Source organism: Dermacentor silvarum, chromosome 1 (assembly GCF_013339745.2).
Source record: "Dermacentor silvarum isolate Dsil-2018 chromosome 1, BIME_Dsil_1.4, whole genome shotgun sequence".
In the NCBI taxonomy this organism is placed as follows: domain Eukaryota; kingdom Metazoa; phylum Arthropoda; class Arachnida; order Ixodida; family Ixodidae; genus Dermacentor; species Dermacentor silvarum.
The window spans coordinates 97,442,400-97,464,847 of record NC_051154.1 but is presented as its reverse complement, the minus strand read 5'-3'; the positions used below and the strand labels follow the sequence as shown (position 1 = coordinate 97,464,847).

At 42.8% G+C, this 22,448-nt stretch overlaps 1 protein-coding gene across 5 annotated transcripts in view; it reads right to left on the bottom strand.

The window, feature by feature from the left end:
• Positions 1-2,803: 2,803 nt before the first annotated feature.
• The window catches only part of LOC119433190 (endonuclease/exonuclease/phosphatase family domain-containing protein 1), a 61,583-nt gene continuing 41,938 nt past the window's right edge, over positions 2,804-22,448 (bottom strand). For 4 of the 5 annotated variants that reach the window (XM_049671373.1, XM_037700348.2, XM_037700340.2 and 1 more), the window contains exons 9-11: positions 17,527-17,637; positions 13,848-14,019; positions 2,804-11,270 (exon numbers count right to left, since the gene is read on the bottom strand). In XM_049671373.1, coding sequence (XP_049527330.1) covers positions 13,880-14,019; positions 17,527-17,637 — 251 coding nt within the window. In that variant the 3' untranslated portion in view covers positions 2,804-11,270; positions 13,848-13,879. The remainder of the gene's footprint in view (positions 11,271-13,847; positions 14,020-17,526; positions 17,638-22,448) is intronic. The other variant, XR_007468102.1, reaches the window with a different exon arrangement.

The following is a 22,448-nucleotide window of genomic DNA, read 5'->3' as shown; positions in this document are numbered from 1 at the left end:
TGTAGCAATTGCTACAATGGAAACCCAACCGGGTTCCTCGAAAGAAAGCCTCGCAATTGAGGAAAAATTCGTCCTGGTCCGGGACTCGAACCCGGGACCACCGCCTTTCCGGGGCAGCCGCTCTACCATCTGAGCTAACCAGGCGGCTAGCAGATGGCAGGGCGAAGTCGAATTTGTCGACAACTCGAAGCAAAGGCAAGTGTTTGATGTAATGGTTCAGCGGAAATCCGCTAGGTGGAGATAAGTAATTAAAGGGAAACAGACTTCCACCCAAATGTAGCAATTGCTACAATGGAAACCCAACCGGGTTCCTGCCCCGGAAAGGCGGTGGTCCCGGGTTCGAGTCCCGGACCAGGACGAATTTTTCCTCAACTGCGAGGCTTTCTTTCGAGGAACCCGGTTGGGTTTCCACTGTAGCAATTGCTACATTTGGGTGGAAGTCTCAGTTTTCCTTTAATTACTTATCTCCACCTAGCGGATTTCTGCTGAACCATTACATCAAACGTAGCTAACCTGTATACATGCAACTGTAGTGCATATGCGCAGCGTTTGCTTTATGCCCGACAGGGCATAGAGACAGGGCTTGAGTGCGTGGTCGCGCTCAAATGCTCCAGTCTGACCGTGTTAAGTGGTGCGGACCGACTTTGTCCTTCGCTAGCTTGACCGACGGATAGTATCCCCCCCCCCCCCCCCCCCCATAACGCTGTGTTATGTTTATTAATACAATCTATTGAGACGAATCGTCCGTATAAAAATATAAAGGTACTAATACAATAGTATTTAATAGTCACATAATATGCATACTGCAATTTTTACCCAAGTTACTGAAAAATATGTGCTTTCTTCAAATAGTTGAGGCCTTCAGCAAGTGCCCCCCCCCCCCCCCCTCGAAAAAAAATTCCTAGCTACGGGCCTGAGTAACCACATCCAACTTGCACATTTTTGAAGCGCTATCAAAAAGTCTGCCAAGGCGTCTAACCAGGAGCTTCCAGAAGTGAGCGCCCGCCCGCAAGCGTGTCTGACCAGCCTACCTTCTTGATTGACGTCAGCTATTGGCCAATCACAGCCGCGTTATCCGCACACTTCGTGACGAAATAAAGCGTCTGGGAAAGAGTGAGGAACATGGCTTCTGTTGAAAAGAGAGAGTTTGAAAGAAAGGTGACTTCGCGCTCCGCTTGCAAGCTCCACACGTCGCGCACGAATGCAAAACTTGGCTGAAATGTTCACATCAGCGTACGCTATCCGCGGACGTTCTTTCTCCACGCCTGAAGGGTGGTTCAGGACTCTTTTAACAGCATATAAAAAGTTGGAATCAGCTAGCGCAAGTCAGGCGTAATTGGAGATCACAGGGAGAAGCCTTCGTCCTGCAGTGGACATAAATATAGGCTGATGATATAACAGTTGGAAATTGTTAGCATGAACATTGAAGCTAATTTCCTGTCAGATTCATTCGCAATATGAAATTGTTTATATGCAACGTGTTTCATTAAAGGAAAAACATTTGTTATCCAACTGATAGCAGCACAATGTTACAAAGGATACCCATATTGGCTTCTCAGAAAGAAAGATTTACAGGGTAAGAAAATAAATGTGCCCTGGTGCCAGGGTTGAATCCAAGACCAATGCTTTTCTGGGGAAGTCACTCTACCATACGAGTTAACCAGGAGGCTAACAGAGTGTATGGCGAGGCCGAATTAACAACTTGAAGAGCACGGACACAGACCACAACGTGTTTGTAGCACACTATGTACCTACAAAAGCACACATCTACAAAAAATGTGGTTGTATTTGTCTGTTTATTGGATTGTTGTGTAATTTACTTGTGCACGTATACGATCTGCTGCAGCTTGAATAAAAATAAGCCCTTAATAGTGTCTAAGTAAGGCACATCATACGTCATAGAATAATGAAAGGGCACTTACTAGTTGAATCGCTGAAAGGGAAGACACCCTTTTCTACACTCTTGGTACAATTCTTGCTGTGCTAGACACCACTCAGGAACACAGTCCCCAAAAATTACAATTCTGACAATAAAACATTCTCTTTTTTTTCTGCTTCAGATAGCGGTCAACACTGCAATTGCAGTGTGAAGCCTCAATTCCTCGAAATCAGAACAAATAATTGTTTGTATCGCCTTTCAATGTGATCAGTTTAAAACATACATATAGAAATGAAGTAGGAGGCAGTAAGCACTATTGAAAATGAAGGTGGTGATGATGTGGTATTGCCAACCACTCCCATCTGCACCAGTCAGCCTAGGCTGGTGCAGTGATTGAAGACCACCCAATGAATGTGTTACCGAATGCTGGCCATGCCCCACTAGATCAGCCCTTCCATCCTCTATTCTGCACTTCTCTGTATTTGACACTGGTTGAGCCTCATCCTCTACTGCCAGTTCTCTGAGAATGCAGGGAGTCCCCCTTACCTCCTCATATCCTGTTGAGTACCTCATCGAATAGATTCAGCTTTGGGTGGCAGGATTGTGGTGTGGATCCATGCGTAAATGGTGTGCGGTAACATGTGAGCTTTGGTGACATCAGCTGCCTCCTGCTTCCCTTACAAAGCCAAGCTATACACTTACCAGATATACTGAACTGATCACATTAAAAAGTGATGTCATTAATTATTTATTGTGCTCTTGTTGAATCTAGGCTTCATACCAAATTATTGGGCTGACATAAAAAAAAAAAATTGTATCTGCCTTCCTTTAGAATTATTGCTACCCACAAAAGCCACCCCAAGAACTTGGTCGAAATCTTGTATGTACTGTGCCACAGCTGAATAAAAGCATCCAGACAATACCCAGGGTTCAATAACAAGATGTATTATTTAACATGTACATATCTCAATCAGTATATGATCAATCAACACAGAATCACATTTATAGGTGTTGCAAACAATTAAGAACAAGTAACACAAACGGGACACAAGAGAACACATTGTAACAGAAGCATGGTACTCCTAATATTTAAATTGAGCATAATAAGAACACCATAACAGACATACAACCAGGTGAAAAATATATGCAGTATCTCGGAGATAGTTTCTCTTTAAGGAACCTAGTTTTTCCACTTTCCAAAGTCCCATATTAATGTGTCATGTGAATTCTAGCAGATTTTAACGAACAGAAAAGCAAACACCGTTCTGATAAGCCTGTTAAAAATATGATTCTAGGATGACAATTATCACATGCACCATCACTGCCACACTGTTATAAGTTACGTCCATCTCAACAACTCCATGCAGAGAAATGAAAGCAATGGGTCATGCCAGCCAAACAGGAATGACGACCACTTAACTTTGCCTGGCAGAAAGCAGAGCTTGCTCACAGTGAGCCACTCATATACTGCAATCCTTCCAAATGACATTATGCATTGGAAGACTAGCAGTGGACAATGGATGAGTTATTTATCTGTTTCTCATTCTCGGCTGGCTCACACAACCCACAGTTTTCACTGTATTGCACAGAAGGTGAGACAATGTGTATGTCTTGTTAAATGATAATATAAGGGTATAAAAACAATAGTTCTGTGACACCAAAAAATTAAGGCGTTTTTGCCACACTTGTATATGGCACCATTCACACAACGATCACTGTAATATGCATTAGCCAGTGCCTTTACATAGAAAAACTTCAGTTAAAATCTGAGCAGCAAAGCTTTGCTAGCAACTAGCAATATTCTGGAAGCCATTTCAAGCCAGTGCACACACAACTTGTGAGAACATCTGTACAGGGCAGTTAACAGAAAAATTTAATTCTGGAGGCAGAATTTTGGTTTAACAAAACTAGTGAAAAATTCCTCTTTCATGAAATAGCACCTTAACATATATATGCTAAAACTTTACCAATACTACATACAGTACATATGTGCTTGTTATGCTTTTACCAATGAAGCCAACAGTCATTTGCACAAGCAAAGCACCAACTACTGTGGACTGCCTTCAAAGCCAGGCCACACTTTAGTTACACAGTCATTAGATTGGAAGTTTAAACACTTGCTGCACCAACATTTATTGGTGGAACCAAAATGCCAAGGACACCTTGGAAGACTAAAGCGCCCTGAACTTGCAAATAAGTGCCTTTTTGACATATGTGAATGATACTACGTGTAAACATCCTCATTTTATACACTTTCAAACAGCACTACTGAATGTGCTTTTAGCAGGCTAATGAACATGCTTACATCCCAATGATAGCAATGCTTTCGATACAGCAACTTTTCATTTCTTTTAAGCGGAGTGCACTGTACAACACTGACTTTAAAAAAAAAAAGTAATGCTACAATTGACAAGATAATAATGTGACAAACAGTTTGTCTACAGATGCACAAATACACTTCTTAGTGCAGATATTGGTATGCTACCCTCCTTTTGCGATCGCCTTCATTAACAGTATTGTACTTTAAATGTTCACTTGGCTGATTTGCTTTAGACTTTCCTTCAAATAATGTACAAACATCTCAAAGGCTTTCCAGTATACTGTAGCCATGATAAAATGCAAAAGCATTATTAGACATGGTTTGCATAACACTTTTTCTTTAATAAGTAGTTTTAGAATAGGGAACCCAGAATTGGCAGTACACCGAGTTTGGGCCTGGTCAGTGTAGGATTTACAAAAGTAAGATGGCTCTAGAATAGAGAATGATCTGTTCCGTTATTCATTTACTGCATGCAATTCAATGCAAAGACAACATCTGTGCTATGTCTGCCTGCTTCAAGCTCTAGGAAATAAAATTGAGATAAAAAGACGAAGCCCTTTACATAATAATCGCTTATTTTTGCTGATCTGTGCCAGAAGAATTAGCATACACACTGCTCTTGTTTTGATATTGCAGTGCCATGGTGGTGAATCCATAGGGGCACATACAACTAAGTTTAGACATGCAGCTATTGTAATGCAGTCTTGAGCAGCAGTATTCGATCGCTCAATCTTTGTGGTGAAGGTAAGATGATGAAAAGCAAGAGGCTGCTGCATCAATCACTCCCTCAGAACTTAAGGCACAGTGCACAGCAGCAAAACAGCAGCAAAGCTAGCGGCTCCTGCATTGACAAGTTCCACCACATTCCCCGAAGTCAGCTTTGCATGGATGTGCCATTTCTCAACTTCTAGGTGTGGGTCAGACACTAACGAAAATTCTGAAGGGTGGTTTGTGCACTGTGCTTTCGCAGCAGTGGAAGGTTGCTTCTTTGCGTACCCAAAGTGATAGGGTCCCCTGTTCTGAAGCCTTATGAAACAAGTTCTAAGACAATTTGCTAGTTGTACATATTAAGAAATGACAAAATATCTTAAAATCTTAAACAACAGCATGAAAAGAGAGAGAGCGACAGAGGTGCAATATCTCCTAAAGACGTATCAGTCCTATTAATGTCAGTAACTTCAAAAGGAAGTTGCTAAATTTACTGAGTTTTTAGTCAACTAATGACAACTTTACCCTTATAGAATCTCAGTGGCTTTTTCAGCGATGTAAATAGCCAGTAAGCTACCCAAGTGAAGTTCTTCAAGGAGTCTTCGCTAAATTCAATGAAGCTCAATGCCTCATCCCCATTTTATCACAAGGAGGATACGCATCTCCACTTGTCACTATTTATGAAGTCATACCAAAGAGATTATTAGTGAGCCATCTGGGTGCATCAAAGCTGCTAGCCTAAAGAAAGAAAAATCTTAAAATCTGATACCGTTTTAGGGAAATTGGGGGTTGCTTTGCCTTTTTACATTTCAACTGCTGAATCACCAATGCAGCCATTCACTTAAAGCTATAGTTTAAAAAATAATAAGGAAGACATCTAGAAACAATTAAAGCATAATAAAAGCAAAATTCCAAGAGTCATCATCATCACTTTGCAAATTTTCACTAAAAATGGGGCGTTTTGGGCCGCAAGCTGGCGACTTTGTTCAAATGAAGTTACCAATGAAAAACAGCAACCTATTAACAGCATATGACACACAGAGACACAAGACCGTGTCATTAATGAAAAATGGCACAGTGACCAAGTCACCTGCAGTACTGCCTTTCAATGGTGCACAGTTGCCATAGATAGCGTGAAATCCTTTTATTCCCCCCCCCCCCCCCTTTTTTTTTTCTGTATGCAATTGAACCAGTAAACATTCTCCAGCACTTGCTCTGGCTGCCAAATGTACAAGCTATTGTTCACAAAACAACAAGTAATGCTAGAAAATGTGAAAGGATTATTGGCCCATGCCTTCCTTGCTGCTGTATTTAATTAAGTGTTCTCCTAATGTCACAAGAGTGAGAAAAATGTTCACATTTATTACCAAAATTAATCTTGACTAGTCCATAGTTTTATTGAAAATTTCAACTGCTAACACTGTTTCAGCCAACACAGTGGCTGAAAACGTACTGTGTCAGCAGCTGGACAGGTTCAGATTTTCCAATCAGCAGCATTAAAAAGTTACAATGTAAGCTGTACAGCAGCATCTGCTCAACATGTGCACTACACTGACCTACACATAAACTCAATGCTGGCAAGCTACAGGTAATGAGTATGTGTCTCGGATAGTACAGTGACTAATCTGTGCAATAATAAAACATACAGCATTTCTTTTTCTTGAGCAAGAGGAATGTTAAAACCAAACAATGTAACAAAGTAAAAACAATCCTGAGCCAAGCCTCACCAAAAATTCAACAACATAAAGCATCAATAAATGGGGCACAACCAAAACCTGTAGGAAGCATCTGAGCAAGAACATTTTTCTCTTTTAATTAGCAGCTACATCAGCTGATGTAACTGTTCATGCTAAATTTTCTGTGATGTAATTAAAGATTACATGCACACCATTACTCAGAAAAACAACAAACACTTAAAAAACACACCACCATTACTCAGAAAAACAACAAACACTTGCAAAACACACCACAAAACAGAACCACTAATAATTTTTGAAAGTTTACTTACCATATCTGAACTAAAAAAAATGCCACAAATAAGTACACAGGAGCTTATTAAGAACATTAAATTCACTTTCCTTCAACTAACTATTTGTTACGTTAGATGTACGCCATGCCAATTCCAGCTTATTCAGCTTGTCACATGCGCCTGTGGTAACAGTGTGACCTCTTATAAATATTTTTACTGCAAAATGCATTAATACTTAATAGAATAATGACAATAAAAGCCTTTCAGCTTACGGGTGCACAGAGATAGGCTTATTCAAGTGAAATGGCCACAAAATGCTTGAAGCTGCTTAGGGTTTTTTTTATAAAGAAAGCAAGTTGAATGAAGTCCTTGCAACACTAAAGGTTACTTGCATAAAATTTGCATGCTCATTTTGAATGTACCCTGACAGGTTGCAATTTGGAAATGTTAAATGAAAATGCTCAAATCAATGAAACACTCAGCCAAATTAGTTGCACCAGTGTACCATTACAAACAAAAGTAAGCAGACAATGTAAAAAAATTTTTTTTTTTTTTCTGGCACAGCCATAGAGTCAAGAAATTGGATATGCACTGCATTGGTTGAAATGCATAGTAGTATATGTTTTTTGCCACTTCATTTCTAACTGCACATGCAGGCTGCGAAAAACGACATTTTTCTCACAGTCCCAATGGTCTCCAGACTTTTGCATGTGCTTGTACCTGTCTTCCATGAGAAGGAAAGCAAAAAAAAAAAAAAAGTCCTTGGGGTAAAGAAAAAGTTTCAAAGGTGCATTTTTTGTACGTAGTATATACATGTCCAGAAACCTGTAGCTAAAGCCCCACGTAACAAGAAGAGCTGTAGAGAGCACGAAGAAAAAAAGAAATAAAAAGAGAAAGAGAACAATACCCAAGCACCGAAGCGGTTACATAAGGAAGCCTAAAGAACATGCTGTGCCACCTAGCTGCTCAATCAAAACGCTAGGTACTATCAGTGTCCAAAGTTTGCAAGCAAAGGCTTCTAAGAAAAAAAAACCGAATTCCAGCATAATTTTCGCCTGCAGCCTGTAGAGCAGTTCAACATTGTGTCGGCAGCTCAAAATAGTGAAAGCTGTAAATCTGAAGTTCAGACTAAGTGCCCAGGCTACAAAAATACTCAGCCTTAGAGCATATCCCGTGCCCTGTAAACTTATGCTGATAATATGCACACTGATGTATTGAAGCTCTTGAAGGTTGAGTTTACCACTGTGATTAATAGTGCTTTTGCAAGTGGAGTGACTATGGTTAGTAGTACTTTAGTTCTCATCTCATTAACATTTTAGTGCATGTAAGCAAATGATAAATATGTTGCTTACGTGTGCACAGCATATGTCCCAAAACACACCTCCCTCCCTCATGTGTTCAATTCAATGTGTTACCATAATATGGCAACAATGCACATCGATCTGAGTGACGTACATGTTGCACCTTCTATTCTCAGCCATTGTGATATTAAGCTCAGAATATGCAGTGTGCAACACAAAATTTACTTTACCGAGTACATCCTGGCTTGCAAAGTCATATAAACGTCAAAAAGTGGCAGCAAATAGGTGGTCACTATATTTTATCCAGCAAATGAAAAACACCCAAATTGTAGCATGCACCTTCAAACATTTCATCTTTTGTAGATGACAACCAGATGACACAGCTGCCCTGCCATATGAATTTATGTACATTGGCACGAATGTTTTATACATGTTGATAACACCACTGCCATTGTACAACATATCACTGCATTTTTTATAATAGAGGTAATGCGACCTTAGTGAAGACTGCCACCAGGGAGAGAAAAAAAAACCTGCATTCCTTAAATGCTGAATCATCAACCCTTTAAAAGGTCCTCTTGCGTATGTTGATCCAAGACAGACACTGACTGGCAATTCTTACCTTATGTATTAACTGATGACAAAAGATAAAACAAGCTATATTATCAAGCAGGTTATTAATGTATTTTTTTTTTCACAGCAACATCAGTTCAACTGCACACACAGTAGATGCTAGTGATGTTGCAGCGATTCAGCAGACAGGTGCAGCATTATTGCAGGCATCGAAAGAACATCAACAAAGCCATGGATGGCCTGCTGGGACTAGAAATTGGGGCATTCCCACAATACAGGATTAGCAACACCTATTCAATTTAATGGAGACTGGTAGCTCGGAAACAAAAGTGTCACCTTGTTAATTACTTCAAAAATGCAGCAAACCATATTACTTGTCAGGTATTGGAAAAAGAATCTCCTTGAATGAGTGAACTAATGTCATGTCTGACTTAGGTGCATTGGTGTAGTTTTTCCTGAATTTTCTATACAAAGATGAGCTTCAATTGCCCTTTATCAATGGGACCTGTGAGAGCACCTCCTTGCCAGAGATTTAAATAACTGTCCCAATGCAGTCCAGCCATACATACCAGGAGTGACCACATAAAAAAAACAGGTAATCTAAAAGCAACAGCGTTACAAAAACACAAATGTCATGCACATAAGACTTCACAATGGGCACATGGGACCTATACAAGGACAAATCTTTACAAGTTTATGCATTTGTGCAGAGTCATTTTGCATGATACATACAGCAATGTCCAAAACAACACAACAATTGAAAGCACACCAGTCTCATCAGTACTATCAATACGGATAACAAATAACACAGCGCTCCTTGGGAGGCGTTTGTTGCCAACTCTCCATGTTTTGTTCTAGTGTCACTTCTGATCACATCACACCAGTTCAGGCTGTTAAGGCAAGCTTTAAGAAAATAGGCCTTATGTCAGAGGTCCCCCCACTATAAAAATAAGTTTGTTTGATTTTTTTTCTTTCTTTTTTTTTTCGTACAGAAATATCCCTGTGCTTGATCACCTACTGAAAATAATTATCATCTCAAAACTAAACTTTTAGAACATTAGCACCAAGCATCAAGCAAGATTCCTGCCTGAAATTTTGCTCAATGCTGTTATTCACAGGAAAAAAAAAAAAAATTAGACAAGCCACTGCAAGTCAGCAATAATGTATTCTTTCTTTCTCACCCATTTCATGACTTAATAAAGCACTTGGAATTTGAGCATTCCTGCTGCGCAGGCGCAACAAAACAGGAGAGTTGACTTGATACACAAATGAAATCACTGCCATTCGAAAGGCGGATAAGAAGGGTACAAACTGCATCCCCAGCGAGGCATGCTTCTACAAAGCACTATTGTTAGAGCTTGCGTGCACAGACAGGCTGAAACAGTTTTTCCCAAAGATGCAACTGGGACCTTCGCATCAGACAAAATATACCTAAAGCTGCACAGAGGATACATTAAAATCTCGCATATGATAAGTACCATTAAAAACTTAAAATGCTGGTAAACTATGCATACAACCCTTTGCAAGTGACTCTTTTTATGACTCTGCAAGATCAGTTATTCTGCTTACCACAATCTCTGGGCAAGTTTTAGCATAGGTGCAGTTGTGTGTGCCTTTTGATATCTGTACAGATTTACAGCATAAATTGGACTACATGACTCATCTCCACAGGTAGTAGAAATCTCTGATTATTTACAGTTAAAATACCACAGAAAAAACAAGGCAAATACTCTGACTTAGGCACAGTTCAACTAGTTTCAGGTTTCATATGTCAATCAACTAAAACTCATAGAAGACAGCACTTCTTATGCACTAACAGAGTCAGATGCAAAGCACCTTTCTCAGGTTAGGTAATAGAAACCTCATAATAAACTTAATACAAAGCACATGAGCAAGCATCAGTGTTATAAGCCAACAAAGCTACACGACTAGGTAATTATACTCAAGTAAGGTCTCCCTTCCTGCAGAGTGCCCAAGGCACTGGGAACATTTCAAATGTAATTCTACATACTATATATGATTCAAGAACAGCAAGGTTAAAATATGTGTGACAAGCCACAGTTAATTCAGTATAACACATTTCAGATAAGGTCCTAAAAATATTACAGAACACCAAACACGTCAACTGCCACCGATAAGGCATCAGGAGGATGTCTGACAGGGAAGATGCTTCTTGCCATCTCAGCAGTTATCCCACCACAAACTCCAGAACTCCCGTAGAGGCACTGAAGCATGGTTGAATGTTTCTTCACAGCAATGTCTAAAAACAGGTGTCCTACTCTAAACTAAGACATCACTGGCAGGTGACCACCATGTAGAACCACCAGTCAACTTCGCACACAGGAAAAGAGGGAATCACAGACCCAGATCTCAAGGCCCAGTCTCAATTGTATGGCACTGCATAATGACATACATTTACGGCTGATGCAAATCCTTGGATGAACAACAAAGGCAGCAGCCCCAGATCGCTTATGCTGGCCAGTGTAGTGACAAAGGGGCCGGTAGCTCTGTTTCTGGCACCTGCAAAAAACAAACAGACAGGCTTGTTCAGCTTAATACAAATCCCTCTGAAGTTTCCTTTTTTTTTTCCCCCCCCAGATAAGAATAATCATCGTAAAAAAGAACAAAAGACTGGTCTCACTTTCGCCACCAGCAATTGAGAATCACAGCCCTTTCAGACGCTATGTACACAATTGTGTGCACCAAGGTAGTGCACCAACAGCAAAAGCATTGATTATAAAGTAAGGATATCTAAAATGTGTCTCATGAAACACTTCTGATCGAAATTGTGCTGCAAGTTTGAATTTCACAGGCAAACTGTTTTAGTAAAACGAGTATGAAGGTAGATGTTTGGGTATTTTGCTTGGTGTGAGTATGTCATGTATGTAGCGGATTCACTTCTTTCATTGTTTTTCACAATGTCACAGAGCCAGTCATAGTTTTTGAGTGACTGAATAGGTGCTTTTAAAGCCTGGTAAACATGAAATAGTTGACGTTCGCAAATCTGATATTCCTGCATGGAGTCCACATTCTCTAAACTTGACAATGGGGCAGGTGTGTGGAGTAACCATTTGTTGGCCAGCAGTGTACAGTAGAACCCCATTGATGTATTTTTACGAAACTACGCAAAAAGAATGCAAGACCCAGAAAAACATTACATCTGATAATGCTTGCAGCAGCACTTCTGATAAGACAAGAAGCTACTCCCACAGAAACCTTACTTGCAGTTGAATAGGAAGCCAACAAACTATTGAAAACCCACTCAGTAAAACGTATTACCACTGCCTGGCAGTTAGATTGAATGGTAAACACCTCTTTGAAGTGACTTAGCCCCATATCACACTAAATGAAGCTTAACCTAAGAAGCCAACAAACAAAGACACCAAGGATAACATAGGGAAAATTACTTGTACTTACTAATGAAATTAAAGAAATGATAAATTAATGGAAATGAAAATGGATGAAAATACAACTCGCTGCAGGTGGGGAACGATCTCACGTCTTTGCATTATGCGTGCGATGCTCTTGCCATTGAGCTACCGCGACGCCGTTTTTCCATCCACTTTCTGGGGCATTTATGTTTTACTACTAGAACTAACCCTGGGAGTGTTAGCCAGCGCCGCCACTCACAAACCTTGGCAGTGGATGTGGAACATCCCTTCTGCCACAGGCATCACGAGTATGTGATCTTTTTGGGTGAAGGCAACTGGTCAATAAACTCACACGTTACCTGAAGGCATCAATGTTGCCGGATTCGAGACCTTCATTATGTAATGCACGAGAATAAAGGGAACCGAGGGGCCCAACTTTTATTAATCATAACATATATGAGAAGCCAAGAAACAAAGACACCAAGGACAACATAGGGGAAGTTACTTGTACTTACTAATGGAATTAAAGAAATTATAAATTAATGGAAATGAAAATGGAGGAAAATACAACTGGCTGCAGGTGGGGAACTATCCCACGTCTTCGCATTATGCGTTGTTATGATCGGCTTGGAACTCTGCATCTCAATTGTGGGAAACCAAACCCACGCACGTTCCCGTGTCGGGGCAATTATCGTCATCCCGAAGAGGCGGTTATGATCTTCCTGGAAACTGTGACTCCTCTCACATGTGGAAAACATGCCCGAGCGCTTTTCCCGTGACGAGATAATCCCCTTCATCCCGAAGAAAGCGTCACCCCTCTACGACCTGAGCAGACGCATAGGCGAGCAACCAAAGGAGAGGACACGAGGGGGAAGAGGTCGTCAACTTGACAACCCGACAAAGCACTGACACTTCCACAAGTGCCCCGAAGGAGACATCGGCTACACCACAAAACTGCGAGGGGCGATTTAAGGCCTTTTTGGCCCCCATGTTAGACAGAACCACTCGAGACTCGGATAGAGTCACAACCATGTACCCCCGTGAGCAAAAGTATACGGACCACAGGGTCGCCGAAAAAACTGAATTTCTTCGTATTTACCAAGCATAAACTGGAATTGGTGAGTACACTGAAAAGTTCGCAATGCCAAATTTGGAGTGCAGTCCTCAATTTCAAGTTGCGTTCATAGGCAGAGGAAAAAATCTGCTTTTTCGCGCAACCCCTGGTCCATATACTTTTGCTCACGGGTGTACCAATGAAGTGAATACAGTCTTTTCCATTTTTCATCATCACGATGCCCGCCTTCGTCGCCGTCTCCTGATTCTTGCGGTAACGACCCACCTCACCCGGTCGAGATCGTATCAGCGCGCAATGCTTTTGAGCTACTGCAGCGCCATTTTCCCATCCACACAGAGGATGTTTCACATCTGGTGTCGGTGGTGTGGCTGTGCAGCTTTTGGATGGAACAACCAGGAAAGGAAACACAACAAACAGGAATAACAACATAACAAACCCATACCTGCATAGAAACCAAACGTGATTGGCACTTCGGAGCATAAGTGGGGAAAATGTAACAAAACAGAAATGTATCAAAGAAGCTCTACTGTACTTAATTTGTCCAATTTCTGCCCCAAGGACGGGTTGCACCCCCGTCGTGAAGTATCACTGATATGAAAGGTTTTACAAAAAGTCCATGGCAAAGGAAACCAGTGTGAATTAACATCTTACTGAGTGTGTTTCTGGGGGCAGGTAAGAAGCCATCATATTGATGCTTGGCCGTTGGGAATGTCAGTCAGCAGCTGCACCAGGAGTGGGGGCAGATCACTGACAGATCCACCCCAGTGCCAGCCACATGGGATCAATGGATGACTGAGGCCCTCTTGTACTCGCCGGATGCTACCTGCATGCACCAAAAAGCCAGCCACAGTACAATATGCTGTGTTCAAAATAAATAAATAAATTACAAGAAGCAGAAAGAAACACAAAAGAGGTGAACCACATCAACCTAGAATGGGGCAAATAATTTTGTTCGGGACAATTTTATAGAGTTCTGCAGGCACATTTGGTAAACATTGCTTCCTCTCACATTTATCAAGTGTTAGCTGTTCTCCCCCTTCAAAGTATGACATCCTTGGGATTCTATATACACCAAGTGCCATGTATTCCTTCCTCAGGAGCTCATCCTGCTTGCCTTAGTGGCTCAACAGTTAATTTGGTATTTTGCTCACAATTGCATGTTTACTCTTCAACCTTTCTACACTCTTGAGAGTCCACTGGTCAGCACTGCTGCCAGAATTTATTTTACAGAGAAGCACCGTTTGCTGTCAGTTCCCGACAAAACAAAGACTTGCAAAAGCTGAGTTACGGAGATACAGCGGTAAGCATCAATTAATTTGATTAATCTGAATTATATTTTCCTCATTATTCAATTTCTCTTAAAGGTCACCATAGTATTTCACACTGAAAGGACACAAATGTGTGGTGCATGTGGGCGTGTGTGTACGTGTGCATGAAGAATTTTTTTCCAAACATGAACACTGGAAAATGGGAAGCCTAGCCATGAAGAACATTTGTAAGAGTCACACATTTTGCAGCACGTGAGTTTCACTTAAGTGAGTGCCAAGAGTGACTGTGTATGTAGCTAATACCACAGTCACATGCTCACTTTTAAAGACCATTGAAATCGAAGGCTATTGAAATATGCATGCCTGATTGGCTCCTTTGTGCAAGCATGCCGAAAGGATCCAATAAGGCTTGCAGATTTCAATGATCTTTGATTTTCATGCTCATTGAAAGCAACCATGTGAGTGGGGCATAAGCATAAGCAGTCTACAATGCCCCTAAGGCATTACAGGTATTTTTTAAAGGGGCCCTGCAACACTTCTTATCGAAGTCGTACAAACCATTTCAAATGAAAGGACAGAATTTTAGAACTATTTTGTAGCAAAAAATTTTTCAATGCATTTAGTAGAAGTGGAGTTAGTGGCATTCAAACATCAATCTTCACCCCCTCCACGGTGCTTCCGCTCCTTCTTCCAACGGCTTGCAATGCGGAGGCTACGGCAGAGTGGGGCAGTGCCTGCAACGCTTCGCTCAACGAAACCCACGGCGGCGCACAGTTTAAATTTGGTTTTAGATATTCACATAGACACCTCTACTTCTGGTTATGGTGCCTACAATAGAGCACTGCACAGGCCGATTTTTTCAGCCCGGGCCCGGCCCAGGCCCGTTTTTACGTTGGGCTGCCCGCCCGAGCCCGACCAAAAGTTTTATGGCGCGACCCGGGCGACCCTGGCCTGGCCCGGGCCCGGAAATAATCTACGTTACCAACCCGGCCCGGCCCGGCCCACCACCCCATTACCTTAGGCCCAAGACCGGTCCAAGACCGAAAAAGACCACCCAGCAGCATTAAAAAAATACAATAAAGAAAAGAATGAAACGAATTTATTCTTAAGGCATAAATACATGTCATATGCAATTATGAACACCATTTGAGTGGTCTGAATGCAAATACCAGCGCGCAATGTAGTACGAATGACCCTGCCGAGCAGATCGCCAGCAGTTTCCAACGGCGCGACCTTGATGCGGCCCAATCCACTTCTATCGCAGCGCCGCCACAGTATTTTCCATGTCGGGTGCCTCACTGCAGAGCATGCACCGCCCCAGCCGCTCGTCCCACTCAACCGTATTCTAGTACACTCTAGCCAAAGCGCAGCCACGACCGGTCGTGAGCACAGCGCATGGATGGAGTCAATGGAGAAAGAAAGCTGCTCGTTCTTCTATGGTGCAGCGTAATGCACTGCGGCTAGGTGACCGGTTGAGAACACGCGTGTAATCATGGATGGACGCAGTGCCATACTTCAGCCGCGTGACGAATTATCTTATCTAACCAGTCATCGTTTTACCAATTCACTTTTGAAGAAGCAGCAAGTCGCAAACACGCTTACACCGCGCTGAAAGAACTAATTTCATTGATTTAGGTAACGAATACAATGGCATCCTTTGGGTTGAGGCGACTTCGGTCTTTCTGGACTTTTACATTCTGTTCAAACAGCGCAAAATATGACGGAAGAAAATGGAAGTACACAGGAGTAGCACAGCTATAGCTTCCAGCTGCACCGGGGCAACAGCTTTTTCAGAGTTGAGACGCACGAGGCCAACTCGCTGCACGTTACATGCACACCACCAGAAAGTCTGAGCCCTGCCCGGGCCCGCGTCAAAATACCTGAGCCCGGCCTGGGCCCGGATCAAAAAGCACATTCCGTGCCCGAGCCTAGCCCGAGCCCGTGAAAAACTGCCCTACCTGGCCCGACCCGACCCACGGGCCGGGCCGGGCTTTCGGGTAAGCCCAAGCCCGTGCAGTGCTCTCGCCTACAACATGCTAAACTCGGAGACTGCCATTTAACCAGGCTTGGCGAAGCCGCTCATTTTGCTTAACTGGGGCAGTTCATGTTGACCATTCTCGCCACCTTTTCAGCCAACAAGTTCACACCTATGTCGCTGTCTTGCATTCATTTTCATTCAAAAACTAGTGAAGCGCATCTCCCACAAATTTCACAGCCCGGAATGCGACAAACGATGTTTGCACTGCACATCTACTTTTGTTCAAGTGAGTAAATACAAAAGCAAAAGACACACTGGACCATGCAGACGAGCACTGTGATAGCTGTCAGTGAAACTTCAGCAACGCTATAACTGGCCATGACTTTGCAGAGGTGGCAAAACTCGAGCAGACGACGTCCACTGAGTACGGGAAGTACAAAACTGAATTTAGTGTGGACACTCTGAATGCAGCGGTATTCGCAATTTTTTATACATCAAGTATCATGAACATTGTTAATGTTGCAGACACTTTTGCTGCCATTGATAAAGTTAATATTGCTCATGACGTTCTCACACCCCTAGCCTATACCCGTATGAGGGTGCCATGGCGTCATCATGTGCAGTTTAGATGGTGGGGGTATGACGGATCCATAGAAAAGCATGACCCATCGTTACAGAGGCATTGTGCGTTCCCCGCTGCATAAAATTCAGTAATATTTGGCTAAGGTGTTCATGGAAGCATTCTCTCCCATCTTGTATAATTTATTTACAATGGTCAAAGACTGCTGCAGGGTACCTTTAAGGATGAGATTAGACTTCAAAAATTTATTTCATTTCTAATGCTCATACTTTAAATTTCTAACAAACATTCTACATGCATTCCCTAAAGTTACAGGAGACTCCTGAATAATCTAAAACGCCTAATTGTTAACGGTCACTACTATGAGATAACTACCAGCAACATCATGCATCATGTTTTAACAACTGGTTCCACTAAAACAATGCACCCTATGTACTGTAAAGCACGCAACATGAAACAGCATGACATAATGTAGCTGAAGACAAGTAACATTCTCTGTCATACCTGTGCAAAACTTGCGCAGCTTGCTGGAGCACCAGATTTGTGTCGTATCATGGGGCTTTAACTTGCTCGGCCATAGCAGGTGAAACCCCATGTCCGAAAGCATTCGTACCGCTGAACAACATGCAACATAAGCACATAATCACAATATGCACTGCTTTATTTAATGGCAGGTTATATACAAATCTGCATCCAACATGTCCAATACTGATTCTCTTACCACCAAAATGAGGGTGAAGGCCACATGATGATGACATTAGGCGACAAGATAGGACCTAGTCATCTGCTATGTCTCCACCCAGAAGGTATTCAGTTATTAATTTCATTATTCAGTTGGTTCTCTCTATTTCATTTTAATGATTTTATGAAACATGGTTGAGACAAGTAAATGGGGTCAGATGGAAAGAAGTTTGACCTTTACAAAAAAATAAAAACAAATAATTACAGGAATACACTAGGCAATTGATGTGTTGCAAAAATAAGTGCTTCCGTAAATGTACGTAAGTCTGGAGACTAAAACTGAGCTGGACTTGACACCATAAATCTTACATGCAAACTACCTTTAAAAGTGAATAACATGTTGAAAGAACTTAAATAATGACTGCTCTTAGAGACAATGGGCAGTCATTTGGTATGGTAAATATATGGTAAATCACACTTAGAAGCAAAACAGCAATGGCAACTAGGTGATTCCACAAGAGACAGGCCCAGAAATTTATGTTTTAGATTTCATTGAATATTTCGTATTCTATGTCCATGCCACTTGTTAGCACTAAAGTGAACTTCGTTTCTTTACTACTAAGTGAATAATTTAGGAGGAAAAAATAGCTACGTTTTTCAGTGTGGAGGTGCCATTTTCATGCACCAGGCACTCTCACAAATTCACAATGATAATAAATATGAACTATTACAGCCACAAAGAATATGTTCTTTTTGTGTAAAACGTATACGTAAAGAAGAGTAAGCTAGCATTGTTCGAGGCTTCTGGCCAGAAAAAATATTTTTTAACGATTTCTAAATATGCAACACTTTTTCAAAGTTGCAACTTTCTCAATATTTTTAAAGCCCATGCACCTAGCTGTTTGAACCTTGGTGGGCAGGGAGAACTTAATTTGTTCAACAATTGCGATGAGTATTGCTGCTAGCACAAATACATATTTTTACAAATTTCCTCAAATTTCCCCATTTTGACAAAAATTAACCATATTTAAAAATGAAATAAAAAAACGTTTTTTCTCACAAAAATTTTGCAAACATCTTCTACAATCGCTACAATGTCTACAATTCTACAATGGTATTCTACAATGTCTAACCTTCTGCTGTAATTTCAAGCACTGAGCTCTCTCCTTGACCATTGTTCGAGCTCCTATGTTGTTCACCCTCTTGGATGAGGCTGTTATAAAAGTAATCTCTCTTGAACGCATTGGCAGCGTGTACTAAAATGGGGAGTGGGCCCACAGGAGGCGGTGGCAGATGGAGGAAGTGGAAAAAAAAAAAAGAGATTGGGCACCGCGCATCCCATCTCGGAAGCAATACTTTAGATCATAATGCTTCAAGTAAAGGCAATGGTAGCATCATCTGTAATTTCATAAAAGAAATACCCGAGTGCGGCGCACACTGTGAACCTGATGTTGACTTCTTGGTGAGTCAATCTAGTACAGTACAGTTTTGGCTTTGCGCAGACAACGGCTCCAAGTTTTACGTCTGCTTGTATCAGGGGCGAGTGGCCTCAAAACAGACGACAGACCACTTTTGTGCTGCAGATTCTGTGCACAGCACGCTGCCATAGTTCGTATACAGACGAGCGCCAACAGTGCTCGCAGTGATATGAGCCATGAGTAGAGCGCGATGGCTCACCATAACAGCCGTGATAGGGTTTTTTTGTTCAGATTACCTGATGGTGCACAAACAGAAAAGACCCTTCAAAACATTTTTCGCAAAGTTGAAGACATCGCAAGACTGTATAGGCTTGGGCTAGTCGGTACATACTCGATAGGGAACAACGCAAAAAAACACGACAAGAAGACAAGAAGGGAGACACACATCAGCGCTGGTGTGTGTCTCCCTTCTTGTAGCGTTTTTTTGCGCTGTTCCCCTATTGAGTGAAGACATCGGCCTCTCTGCACTGTAGAAGCTTTTGGTACAAGCTGCAATCACCAACTGATAATTTGGACTCGACGGGGACCACCAAAGGGTCTGAATAATCAGGAGCCCGAAATACCAGATTTGCTCGAAATTAAGTGACTTTGTTCCACAAGTGGCCAAAAAAAGGTGTGCAAACGCAAGACGCATCGGCATCTATGAGTGACAGCATTCTTGGCACAGTGCGAAGTACACTATCTTATCACACTGTTAAAATGCTGCTGCCTGTCGACATACATGTCCCATGCTAGTCACGTGAAATATTGTGAAAATAAAGCATCTTTAAAAATTATCATCCAAGAATACGGCCCAAATTTGTCAACACGTTTCTGCGCGCACATGCAGTTGTTTATGGCCCAGACATCCTGTGGCCATGATTTTCACACTTCGTTAGTAGTGGTCAGAGTAACGCATTACACACGTTATGAATGTCGTCAGCTGGCCATGAATGGTGGATGATAAGAATGGCACAGAATTGAGTGGAAGTCATCCCTACAAAATTGTGGCTCGTATCTCGACCATTGCAATGCTGCTGCTACAGATAAGACGAAAAGTACAGTCAATACATGGACTGAATTCTTATCAGTGACTACTAGATCGAATAGGCATTGCTAGTTTCGGTTTCGAGGAGGCGCCGGCGACATGGCCATCGTGGCCATGCCGGCGATGTATCAAAACGAAAATATCGATTTCCGTTTGACTCGGTGGTGAAATTACACATGGTCGTGCAGTCAGAGTCCGAGTTATCGCACAACATGCTATGAGATGTCCAAAATTTCGATCATCCTTATACAGTAAAAGCTCGATGATACGATCACGGCTAATACGAATTTCCGGATGATACGAATTTTTCTGTGGTCCCGGCCGAGCCCCATTACTTTGCAACGTGCTAGAGAACGGTTGTTACGAATCGATTTTCGGCCTGCGTCGGGTGATACGAATAAACGCCGCCCCACTGACGGCCGCGAAAGAGAACAGCGCGCAGTCACGCGCTTTCTCCCGTTATCTTTTGGTGCGGACGCGGCGCCGGACAGCGCGGACTCCGCGACTGGGCAGCGGTGGCGCTTTTGTACTTTTCCTCCTTTTCGGCGGCCGCCCATCGGACGGAGTGGCTGCTGTGCTTCGGGCCGCGTTCTTTGTGTTTGCGCCATTTTACCTAGTCGCAGCGAGCTATGTCTACCGAGATAGGATTGTCTACCGAGATAGAAGGACATTAGAGACTTTTTCTTCAAGAAGTAAATGCTTTTTACGTACATTTGCCTGAGTGAGTTCATCTCTCACTCTTTAATTTAGCTACAGTCGAATCTCGTTAATTCGAACACGCTTATTTCGAACATACCGCGCACCGACAATGCTTTTAGCAGCGCGCCAAATCACGCGGCGGCGCCTCCGACCGGCATTGCTCCGACACCGCCGTAGAGCAAAAGCTCAGGAGAGACCCCTCAATGCCGCGCGCGAAGGAACAGGGAAAAAAAATAAAAAAGAACCCGCGGCGGAAATTTCACCCTCTCTCAAATTGCAAGGTCGCCGTTTCTGCATCGCGCCGGAACAAGCGTGTACGTGCCGACTAGAGTGTTCTAGACAACCGTATTCTAGCACACACTAGTGCCGACGTCTCAGCCACGCGGATAAAATGGCAGTGAACCCTTCTCTATTTTCTAGTCACATGTTGACCTTGCACTGCCGCAGCGCAGAGGGAAGCAGCGGCGGACGCGCAGTCGGGCCAACGAAACTGCTCACGCCCGCAAACGCTCGCTTACCGATAACGGCAGAAAACGAAACTTCAGGGAGCGGCTAAAATAAGCTGGCGCCAGCACGGCGGCGGGCGCGCGCGGAGATGTGCGCACGGAGTCGAAGGTGAGAGTGCTACGAGGGAGTTTAGAGGGAGGGCGAGGGGAGCCACCGAAGCGGCGGAGTTGACGCGGCCAAATCCACTTCCATGCCGCCCTCCTCCCTCAACTTCGACGGTCTCCGCGCGCACCCGTGTGCCACGGGTGCCGGCGCCGCCCGCTCCCTGAAGCTTCGCTTTCTGCCGTTATCGGGAAGCGACCGTTAGCCGGCGTGGGCAGTTTCGTGGCCCGCGCTTGCTATGCGCTTGCGCGCCGCGATATTTCACGACTCGCACCGTTCGTGCATCGTGCTATGGTGCACGAATACTTCAAAAATACGTCCCTTTAATTCGAACAAATTTCCGGGCCCCTTCGAGTTCGAATTATCGAGATTCGACTGTAGTTTTAATTGTGTTTCGATGATACGAATTTCGGCTAATACGAATATTTTTCGTGACCCCGTGAGATTCGTATCATCGAGCTTTCACTGTACACTAAATTCTGTGAAGTTGGTGGTGGTGCTGCGGAGCTGTTCAAATAATCAAGCATGTACGAATTATCGGTCGGCAACTGTACCTGCCATACACATGATGACGACCACGTCTGCCAGAATTGCTTCAGACTCGGAGAAATGCTGTCTTTTTTTTTAGACACCTCCCCTGCTGAAATGGCTGATGAATTTGTACCAGAAGAAGAAGAAGTTGGAGGCCAAAAGCAGTACCTACGACCACCTGAAACTTTGCCTCGCATGCGTCTGTAGAAGTCAGATTTGCAAAGTAGAAACTTTGGCCCACAGCAGAAGCACACTGAAACTGGTTGCAATGCAAGGGCCAAATGTCACTTCGAAGTGTCTAACCCCCATTTGAACCCTTAAGATACCAAATGTGGTGAGTGCACTCAACGGCAACATTAAAGAAGCCTATGAGGCACCTCTCCTACCAAGAGCGAATGCGC